The sequence below is a fragment of the Cibotium barometz genome, chromosome 59 (genome assembly GCF_041138505.1).
Source record: "Cibotium barometz isolate CiBa-2024 chromosome 59, ASM4113850v1, whole genome shotgun sequence".
NCBI classification, from domain to species: Eukaryota; Viridiplantae; Streptophyta; class Polypodiopsida; order Cyatheales; family Cibotiaceae; genus Cibotium; species Cibotium barometz.
The window spans coordinates 2,889,555-2,901,201 of record NC_141104.1 but is presented as its reverse complement, the minus strand read 5'-3'; the positions used below and the strand labels follow the sequence as shown (position 1 = coordinate 2,901,201).

General features: G+C 39.5%; 1 protein-coding gene across 1 annotated transcript; it reads right to left on the bottom strand.

The window, feature by feature from the left end:
- Nucleotides 1-224: 224 nt before the first annotated feature.
- On the bottom strand, nt 225-1,785 carry LOC147605382 (1-aminocyclopropane-1-carboxylate oxidase homolog 11-like). The gene is made up of 4 exons (XM_086793530.1): nt 1,466-1,785; nt 1,178-1,398; nt 780-1,107; nt 225-689 (listed from the first exon to the last, which is right to left on the bottom strand). The coding sequence occupies exons 1-4, from the start codon at nt 1,712-1,714 to the stop codon at nt 417-419; spliced, it is 1,071 nt and encodes a 356-aa protein (XP_086649656.1). The 5' UTR covers nt 1,715-1,785; the 3' UTR covers nt 225-416.
- Nucleotides 1,786-11,647: the final 9,862 nt, after the last annotated feature.

The following is an 11,647-nucleotide window of genomic DNA, read 5'->3' as shown; positions in this document are numbered from 1 at the left end:
CACACAAAAACAATGTTTCTCTCTCTCCTTCTCCTCTCTCTCTCTCTCTCTCTCTCTCTCTCTCAAGTACGATGTTGCTTTTTCTGGAGTTTTTTATCAATGCCATTATTCAATATGATAATCTGTTTCTTGGCTTTTGTATGAATGTGATTTTTAATTGCTGTTAATGGTTTTCTCAATTAGTTGTTTTCACTTCTTAACATAGAAGTAAAGTCACAAGATCAAATCGTGAGTGAGAACTTTATTTATGGGAACGGTTACATATTACTTAGAGACGGTTACATATTACTTAGAAACGGTTATTTATGGGAACGGTTACATATTACTTAGAGACGGGAAAAAGAAAACGCCAACACACACTTTTCAGATTCAGTCAGATTATGCACTAGAAAATCATGCATTGTATGGGCAGCAGATTAGGAGACCGAAGGTTTCTCGGGGTAGTTGCCGCCAGCGTAGTTCAAGGTGGTCTTATAGAGCGGGAGCCCTTTGACATAGTAGTTCAACAGATAGTCGTTGAACACAACCTCTCTAAAGAAGGGTGGATTATCTTCACTGCAGAGCGCAGGGAGAGGGCTCACTGTCACGTCCTCGCAAGGACCGAACAGACCGGCTAGAGAGATTCTGGGCTTGTCTTTGTTAACGACGACTCTGTGCTCTACACTTTTGTACTTAGCGTTGGTCATGATCTGCACGCACAGAAGAGGGCGAAGAACCCTTGTTACATGCGAGTAGGCTTTCTAATTATGTGTTCGAGCTGAGAGAGGAGGAGGTGGTACCTCGATCTGGTCACCTATGTTGATGACGAATGCGTTGGGGATGGGTTTGACTGCCACCCAGGAGTCCCCCTTGCGGACTTGGAGTCCGGGGACGGCGTCAGGGAGGAGGAGCGTGAGGCTGTTGAGGTCGGAGTGGGCGCTCTGTCCGAACACAACGCTAGGGTCGGGACACGGAGGGTAGAAGTTGCACACCAGTACAAGGCGCTCCAGCCCGGGCAGCTCTCCGCTTCGCACGTGCTCCTTGCTCAGTCCGAGGCTCTCGAAGATGGCCTGGTAGAGAAGTGCGGCGAGCTTGTCGAGCCCGACCTGGTACTCGAGGACCTCCTCTCTGCAGGTGCACGTCATGTAATGATTAGGGCCTCGACAGCATAGCTAGGATCATAGAGCGCAGGAACTACCTCATGACCTCCGGTGCGATGGGGAAGCCGTCGCAGACGCCTGGCCGCCGCCTGATGACGAGCGCGTCCTTCCAGTCGCGCGTGGCGCCCGTGCCCGTTGCAAAGGTGACACCGCTGTGGGCATCGCTGAAGGGCAACTGGCTTTTCGCCGCCGTGGGGAGTTCGTAGAAGCGGCGGACTGCCTTTAAAATCTTTTCTGCATCTATCCCATGATTGACCACCTAACAAGAAGAAGAAAAACAATGAGCAGTCGACGTTGGGCGGCAAGCTACTTGATCAGCTCATTACCTGAAAGAATCCCCACTCCTCGGACGCTCGACCAATCTGGTCGACGACGTCCGCCCACCTCTCGGGCTTCTCTGCCTCGGATACGTCCACAACAGGGATCTCCAGATCGTTATTGTCATGGACTCTGTCGAAGGCCGGGCGCTCGTCCGCAGGCCTCACGTAGGATTCGGGAACCTCCGTCACGCCGGCATCTAACATTGCTTTCACGCCTCCTGTGTGAGCAGCTGGAGTGGCGGCAGCGGGAGACATTGTGTGGGTGGATGGAAATGATATTTAGCAGCAAAAGTAGTTCCCGCTTCACTCCCCGCAGAGACGCCTTATGTAGGCAAAACTTGCAGCCCTCCCCGGGGTAGCACCGATCGCATGAGCCCTTTACTTAAATGAGCCCTTTACTTAAAGCCTTCATAAAAGTATTTCTGACACTCTTGTCGGCTACGTGAGCCCTTTTCTTGAAACCAGACTGCATAAAAGTTTTGTCAGTATGAAAATGTCCCTTTTTTGTTAATTTTTTAGGTTTCTCATTTTCTAAGGATATCCCCACCTCAGTATTCCTATTAAACACGATGTAACTTATTGGGTACATGGGCATATCCTTAAGAGTACCTCAAATGTAAAAATCATCGAGTCCATTACCATAAGAATTCTTAGTAAGTCGCTATCATGATGCATTGAAAAGTGGCAAGAGCATTACATAATCCAAAACGCATGTTATGTACCTAGTTCCTAATCCTTGAATTAGTGGGCCTACTCCAATAGGGCTAGGGGAGCCCTGAAATTAAGAGAAAGTGGACTAAGGTTATTATTAATAAATCCATGTGTACTGGCTATTTATAACAGTTTGGTTTTTTATAGCAGCAAGGGGCACTATATAAGTGAATCATGGGTTACTGTTGTTGTAACCTCACTTTTGGTCAGAGTTAGACGTATGCACTTTTGGTCAGAGTTAGACGTATGTAAAGGTAGTTTTTTGGTCTGTGCATAGAAGTGTGCAGACCATATGCATACTAGGGCTGTGTGTGTGTGTGTTAATCCAATACTAGGATTAACAAGAGCTACCGCCATTATCTTACATCAAGGAGTCACTGTAGATATACCAAAGGGTAATAAATTCAAGATATAAAGCAATAGTGTCCAAAGCTACAACTTGGACGGGCGCTTGTAATGGTGTGATAGAGTATTTATGGTGGCGATTCCCACTTCAAGAGCGTGTGGTAGAAGGATAGGATGAAGTCCTAAGTGGTGTACTTCATGGATATATTATGAGAGTAGTCATTGTAATAGCATTAGGCCTCTTATGAGCCTAAAGTGTCCAGCCAACCACAGTTTAAGTGAGTGTGAACACTTATGGCCATGTATATAAGTGAATTTCTCTCATAATACAAGGGACTCTCCCATTGTGCAATTGAGTCTTGCTCTTGCTAATCTTTCTCCCTAATGTATGCTAGTGAGTGTGTGAGTGAAGTGAGGTGAGAGGAGGAACGAGGACCCGTAGTGCAACGCGACGGTGTGAGAATGCTCACGAGGGAGATGAGGTGGAATTTCTTCTAAAGGAGTTGTAGAGCTTGGAGACCTCAAAGGTTACGAGCTCAGCCATTGGAAAGATCCTCACGACAGTTGGCGGTTCACCAAGTAATCTCTTTTTTGGATGTGTTTCAAGGAGGGTTAGGGTGAGCCACCATAATATTTTTGGCACCATTACTGCCAGGAACCATCCCTTGGCTTTCTCCATCGTTTTGCCTCTAATCTACGCATAACCCATGGCCCAATATCTTGATTAATGTTTTCCCATATAAAAGACTCAGGTTGAGCCCTTAAAGGTGTAAGTGTTGATGTGATGCTGTATTTATCATGAGAGAAGATCATTTCTCCAAATGAGGTTTTGAGAGACTGTTTTAATCTTATAAGGGAATTATCGAATTCCTCATGTGCTTTCTTAAGCGTATAGTTTGTACAATCTATTTCAAATGACTCTTCTGTAGTGAGTATGTCTTCCTATTGAAAGAGAAGCGGTACTCATCTAGGCTTTGTATTTTGGTTGTTGCTGTTTTAGGATTGGCATTATGAGGCTCAATCACAACCGGTGACTCTGTAAGACATTCAACCAAGCTAAGCATGCTCTCTTGAGCTTGCTTTTTGTATTCCACATATGTCATGTGATCATTATTATCCAGTTGGGGTGGTTGGGTGGGTTCTAGTTTCTTGATTGGTCTATGTGGTGCACTAAGCGAAGAGTAAGAACTTGTTTCATCCTCACTTAGTGATGTACTAGAACTTATTTCATTCTATGACTTTCTTTGGTTTGTCAGTTTTTCATTATGTTTACCCATGTAATGAGATTGAATTTTCTTTTGGATTTTTGTATCCTGTGTCTGACATATGGTGTCAAGGTTTGTGTGGTGGTATTGGAGGTGGATGCTTATGCATCATGTATAGATTGGCTCTTTCGTGTTTATTTTCCTTTTTGGGTTTATGTACTCTACAAGCTCTCGTTCCCTATCTTTGAATTCGACCTTGGTTTTGACAGTTTGTTGTTTTTCTTGGTTTTAGAAGGTTTTGCTTCTTCTTTTGGGTTCTCTTTTGAAGCATGTTCTTCTATCCATGTTGAGGTATTCTCTTTTGCGTTCCTTTTGACTGTTTCTCGTGCCTTGGCTTGTAAACGTGTAAGCACATTCAAGGGTACCGTGGCTAATTGCCCGTTTTGTACACTTAAGATGTTAAGAGTTGTATTTTGTGAGACAAGTTGCATTGAAGCAACTCGTCTTCAGCAATCTTGGAACATGTCATCAATGCCACATCGTTCACACATTGGTCACAAGGTGTTAGTGACTATGGGCATGGAAGTATTCCAAACTATGCAGTCTACCACCTTGTGAGATCCACGAGACAGCAGAAACACTGAAGTGTCCGATTAACTACTTCGTGAGTAGTTTCGACTCTTTGGACTGTTTCTATTTGGTGCACAGGAGATGGAGGTTTTGAGTCCATTGTGGATGAAGCACGACACTTTTTAGTATCATGGTCAAAGGTTTTACAATATATGTAGTAGTCAACACAAGGCATTTCGTTTCTCACTTTTAAAGGCATTAAGGATATCTGGTTTTGAAGGTTTTCATCCTCTCTTAGAGATGTTGGCTGTAAGGTTTTAAGCAAGGTTGCATAAAATTTTAGGAATTTCAATTCCGAGATCGATCTTTCTTTTGCCATTGCTTCACTTGGTTTAGATGAGAAACACCTCGTAGCATGATCATCTTCTAGCATGTTGCCATCTAAATGTATTGCTTCTTTGCAACTCAATTGAACATCGTTTAATTTTTTCCATGACTCACAACGTGAGTGTGCAAGAGTTTTATCCTAAGGATAAAATCTCTAATGGATTCATTTGGTTGACACTCAATTGAATAGAGTTGTGTTACTACACTCCAGTGATCACCTTGTCTAGAAAAGCCATGTATAGGTTAATTTCAAGGTTTTGAAGTTGGTCTTGATCGTCGGCTCAATGCGATGAACCATCAACTAGCTTTTTCCTCTAAGCATAAGTTCAACGCATGTATCTTAGTGGGGCAATTGGGATCTCCAAAGGCTTCACATCTCTGTTCAAACATTTGAATGAATTGAATAGGGATCTCCAAAGGCTTCACATCTTTGTTGTTACGTCATATTTGCCCATAATTTGGAAATTTGTACGGTCGTATTTCTATATGAGTCAATGAGGCCGTATGTGAGTGCTCTTGTTTTGGAAGAGACTCAGTGAGTCCTTGGGCCACCCCCCTTCCTAGACTAGTCAGTATGTCCAAGGTGTAGGCATCCAGGAAAGGGTTGGTACTTATAGGATTTGCGAGAATGTTAGGTAAGGGACCAAAGCCTGGTGGGATGGAAATGATAGGGGTGTAAAACCCGATGACACGCTTGTTTATAAGCATGGCCAATGGTATTGGGAGGTGAATTTGTGGCATAGATCTCAATGGCTCGAAGATAGCCATTGGGTTCAGTCCTTGTGTAATCCCTCGCAATCCCTCTATTGTGGCCACCATGGCAGAGTGCCTAAATGCTGAGCAATCACAGTTTTTTTAGGTTTTTTTTTCTTTTTATATTCTCCCATAGCCTATTCTATAGCCTCAAGAGGCTTGGCGTACTCTTCATTGGGTCAAACGGGTGTCTCTTCGCCCTAATTAGCTTAGGCGCTATATGCACGTGAACGATCTTTTTGAGATATTTTTTGAAAAACGTGTATGCTAGGAACTTCCCAGATGGAAGAGGAGGTCCTAAAACCTATTTTCCATCATTGTCTCTCAAGAGACGAAAAAAATTCGAGAATTCTTTTCCTTTTCGCAGTACGTTTTTAAGGGTGTTCTAAAAGGAATATTGAAAAACTCTGTATGAGGGAGTTGTATTTTTGGAGTACTACAACTTTGTTTCCTTGAGTTGCCCACCGTGATTTTGTTGTTTAGACTCTCAAAAAGTAGCCGAATATGTCACGTCGTCGTTTTCACACTAATTTTTACGATTTTTCGTGGTTTTTGGGTTGTCTCGATTTCTAGGTCGAATTTTAAGGCTGCTGGTCGGAGGCCAAAATGGTCGATTTCGACTTCGCACGAGCGAGTCCAAAGTCGAAGAGCTCGATGTCAGCTTTTCGATGAGCCCTAGAGTGCCTTCGTCGGATATACAGTTTAGGAGATACGGGCCACCAACCACGGGTGATTTCCAGACTCTTAAAAAAAAACCGATGGATCCCTTTTCACGTCGACGAACTTCACGAGTTTTATAAATTTTAATTTTTTTACAAGTACACCGTGAAACCTTAGATTTTCACGTCGTAAAACGTTAAATGTTTCACGTCGTAAATCGGACTCCACGGAATATTAAATTCGATTTTTTTTAAAACACCGTGAAACCTTAGGTTTTCATGCCGTGAAACGTTAAATGTTTCACGCTGTGAACCGGACTCCATGGAATATTAATTTTGATTTTTTTTCACGCCGTGAAACCTTAGGTTTTCACGTCATGAAACGTTAAATGTTTCACACCATGAACCGGAGTCCACGAAATATTAAATTCGTGAAAAAAAACCATAAAACCTTAGGTTTTCATGCCATGAACCGAACTGAATATTAAATTCGATTTTTTTAAAAACGTGTGAACTTAAACGGTTGGAATTTTGTTCACGGCCAGAATTTTTTCGCCGAAATTTTGTTCACGGCAAGACTTTCATGTCGGACCTTTTCACAGCGGCTAAACTTTCACGGTGGACTTTTTCACAGTCCAATTTTTTTTAATGCGAATTTCCCTTTTTAGGGGGGAATATTTTTGAATTTATAATGAAAGGGATATGGGCATTTTCCCAAAAAAGTAATTGGGAATCAAAAAAGTTAACCTTTTAATGACACCCCTTATACCCTACATAAATGACCCCCAAAATGGACAATTTGACAACTCATGAGCATCTACTCATTGAATGCTCATTAGCCTTAATGAGTTATGTAAAAAAGCGATTAAGGATTAATTTAAGATTTATCATTTCACTATTCTTTCTCTCTTTTATACTAATCAAAGAATCTAATTAACCATTAATCTCTAATTAATTCACACAATTGAGCACATCATTGGATAGAGCAAGGGAATGCTAATCTTTGAGCATCAATAATTGTTTAAATTAATCTAAAATAGGGGATTAATTAGACTCTTAATTATGGCCTCCTCTTTTAAGGCAAAATTAAGTAAAGAGAGTCAAATTTCTCCAATTGATGTGATTAGGTGTTTTGATGCATCTAGATGCTCTCAAAACACTCACAAACCCCAATTTTGACTACTCATATAATCAATTTAGATCCCAATTAATATTTTTCTAATTTTTTGGCCTCTTGAACAAGATTAATCACCCTTAATGACAAAAACCAGTCCATTAAGAGAAAATAGTCAAATTCAAGGATTTTTTGATGGTTTTAAAGCTACTCCTAATGCTTGCTAACACTCTAATCCAAACAATTTCAACAACAAACACACACTTAAACTAAAATTAATGATCTTAGTTCTATGTTTAAACTAAAGAGAGCTAATATTCACTAAGAATTGCATTCTATTGCATTGTTCGATGCAATGGATGCAAACTAAGCCTAATTAATATAAACTATGTGCAAGCCCTAGGAACATGAAAAACCACAAAAACAACAATTTAATCTAAAAATTAAGCAAAAAGCCTTATTTTCAAAAACAAAAAAGAGAGCTATTCTACACCAAATCTCACACAAATCACCATCAAAGACATAATAAACTCCATAAAATAGGACTGTGAAGATTCGCAAGTTTCCAAACAGCCCTCATTAATAATTGTCAGAGGGCCAAGTGTACTAGTGTACGCATTGGGTACTCTTGAAAAAGATAAGACCCAAACAGAGGATGAAAGTGAATGGGAATATGAAATAGAAACATGATCTAAAGAACTGAAACAATAACCGAAACACCCATGGTTCCTTTGGAAGATTCTAGATCAAGCCAAAGGAAAGCTTCCACAAATTCATGTAAGTTAGAAATGTAAAATGGTTTTCTAATTTTTATTTTGTTATAAAATGTAAAATGATGCTATGCCTTGCTGGAAAGGCTTTCCCCCTCTCTTCTTCTTAAACTCAGCCTTGGAATTAAACTTTTCATATTGTTTCTCTCTTAAAAGTGAAATTTAATTAGTTTAGAATGCTTTAAACCATTTGGGGATAATTTTTAAGTAACTTAAGAATAGGAAAATTTGAAAAATGGTCAACCATACAAAGGAGGTTATGGTAAAATTTTCTTAAATTTTGTGAAATAAGTTTTATCTTTTATTATTCAAAAAGAGTAATCCCCATCGTTTGTGTATTCTAAAAGTGTTATTTTCATTCTATGCATAGTAAAAATATTTTTATTATAAAAGTGTTATTTCTATTAAAATTAAATTCAATGCATAGAAAGATGCATATTGAATTTATTTTTATTATAAAAGCGTTACTTTCATCAATTTTGATTTTATGCATAGAAAGGTGCATAAAGAATTTATTTTTATTTCAAAAGAGTTATTCTCATCAATTTTGATTTTATGCATAGAAAGATGCATAAAGAATTTATTTTTATTTCAAAAGAGTTATTCTCATCAATTTTGATTTTATGCATAGAAAGATGCATAAAGAATTTATTTATTTTTAAAAGAGTTATTCTCATCAATTTTGATTTTATGCATAGATTGATGCATAAAGAATTTATTTTTATTTCAAAAGAGTTATTCTCATCAATTTTGATTTTATGCATAGAAAGATGCATAAAGATTTTTTTTTAATTTTAAAAGAGTTATTCTCATCAAAAGAGTTATTTTGAAAGTGTTATTTTTCTCAAAATTGAATTTATGCATAAATAGATGTATAAAGGGATTTTTATAAAAGTGTTATTCCCAACTGAAGTTGATTTTTATAAAAGCATGAATGAATGGATAGATGTGATGTGAAAAAGATAAATGTGAATGAATAGATGGATAGATGTGATGTGAATCAGATAAATATGAATGAATAGATGGATAGATGTGATGTGAATCAGATAAATGTGAATGAATAGATGGATAGATGTGATGTGAATCAGATAAATGTGAATGAATGGATGGATAGATGTGATGTAAATCAGATAAATGTGAATGAATAAATGGATAGATGTGATGTGAATCAGATAAATGTGAATGAATGGATGGATAGATGTGCTGTGAATTAGATAAATGTGAATAAATGGATGGATGGATGTGGATGTATGTGAAAGGATAGATGTGGATGTGTATGTGATAAGTATGGATGTGTATGTGAAAGGATAGATGTGTATGTGATAAGTATGGATGTGGATGTATGTGAAAGGATAGATGTGGATGTGTATGTGATAAGTATGGATGTGGATGTATGTGAAAGGATAGATGTGGATGTGTATGTGATAAAGTATGGATGTGGATGTATGTGGGAGAATACATGTGGATGTAAATGTGATGGATATGAACGAGAATTGAGGCGATGAGATGTGATGTAAATTGGATAGATATGAATGATAAGGGATGTGAATGAATGATAAGGGATGTGAATGAATGATAAGGAATGTGAATGAATGTGATAGCATGTGAATCAGGAGAATCGGAATGTAAATAAATGATATAGGATGTGAATGAATGTGTTACCATGTGAATCGGGATGTGAATGAATGATATAGGATGTGAATGAATGTGTTAGTATGTGAATCGAGATGTGAATGAATGATAAGGGATGTGAATGGATGTGATGTGATGTGAATCGGGATGTGAATGAACGATAAGTGGTGAAGTGATGAGATGTATGGGTAGATGCAAGTGGATGAGACCTGATGAGGATAAATGAGGATGTAAGTGATAAGATAGAAAAAGATGTGATTAGATGAGAATGGAAATACTTATGAAATGAATGTGGATTGATGTGTGGGTAATGTGGATTGATGTGGATGGATGTATGGATGATGTGGATTAATGTGGATGATGTGGATGATATGAATGGATGTGTGGATAATGTGGATTGATGTGGATGGATATATGGGTAATGTGGATTAACGTGTGGATTGATGTGGATAGATGTATGGAAGATGTGGATGGATGTGTGGATAATGTGGATTGATGTGGATGGATGTATGGATGATGTGGATTGATGTGGATTTATGTGGATTGATGTATGGATGATATGGATTGATGTGGTTGATGTGGATGGATGTATGGATGATGTGGATTGATGTGTGGATGATGCGATTGGATGCGATTTGATGTCGGAATGCTGTGATGTGATAGGGATTGATGAAGAAAATAAAATTGTGGTAAGATGAGAAAAGATGGGGACTAATGTGAAAGGATGCGGAGTAATGAGAAAAGATGGAAATATTGTTGGAATGTGAAATCTATTTTTAAATGACTATTTTATGTCAAGAATGCTGAGAAAGCATTTTGACCATCTTGTGATTGAGGTCGTGGAGACCTATTTGTTAAAGTTGCAACTGCTGGAGGACGTCTCGCTTAGCAAGGTCCAGCCGAGGTCTTGACTGGCCTCGGTTTGATTTAAATGGTGAGCTTCCGGTACAGTGAATGAGGGACCAAGGAAGCGGCTTATGAGTGAAGCGCTAGGTGACCTGAGAAGGATCCTAGAGGGTGCTTACCATACCGTGCTCGGGCTCTAGGTCGCCGAAGATACCCACAAGTACGTCGGGGAAGATATTGGAACAAGGAGTAAGAGTTGTTTTCTGAATTCGCGCATGGATCTAGTTGATTGACCTTGCTGGTCCTCAACGGATGAGTCCATGGCTCTTTTATATGGATCTGTTGGTTGATCTTGCTGATCTTCAACGGAGATTCCATCTGGATATTTTTATGTGATTATATTTTCGGGTACTATGATCTAGGAACTATTGAAAAGGCCCCTCAGTGAAGAGGTGGTGAGCGTTCTGGTTGCCAATGAAGCCATAGGTACACCAATGAAGGAATGAATTGGAAATTAGGATTCAACTGGATAATTAGAGGATTATGATCAGTAACACTATGGTTTCATTAAGTGATTGTTTTAAAGATTGTTGACAATGTGAAAAAGTCAAGTTCATATTGGGTGTGTAAATGGTGTGACTAGTTTTATGTTTGCATGAATATCTCGCTAGGGGGACCTGGGAACTCTTTTCCCTGGTACCCAGGACAAAACCTAACCAAATTCCTAATTGGATCCCATCACTACAGTGGTTGGTTAGGCGGTTGGCTAACCCATTGGACTGGATGGGGTTAGGCTGGACTGATGGATCCGTAAATCAAGACTCACGATAGATGAGGTAAATCCTGGATAAAAATTGTTCTTTGGAAAAGAATCTCACTCAAGAAAAAAGAGTTGGTCTCTATGATCCAAGTACGATCTTTTTCCTAATCTAACTATGGGACTTACGGGTTCAGTCAGATCAGTTCAGTTAGTTCAGGCTTTTGACTACGTTAGAGAAAAGTTATCCTGGAGGAATCGCCCATGCTTTCCGGGCAAGGAAAGTCTTTCCAAGTTAGGTTTTGGAAGAACCGATGGATTAGTCTCTTGTCAGGATATCTGTGCGCGATGTCCCGAGTGTGGGACCCTGCCCCGCGCAAGAAGTGCTACTTCCGCTGTTAGCACCCCCCAAATTTGTTGCGCAGTGGGATTAGGGATC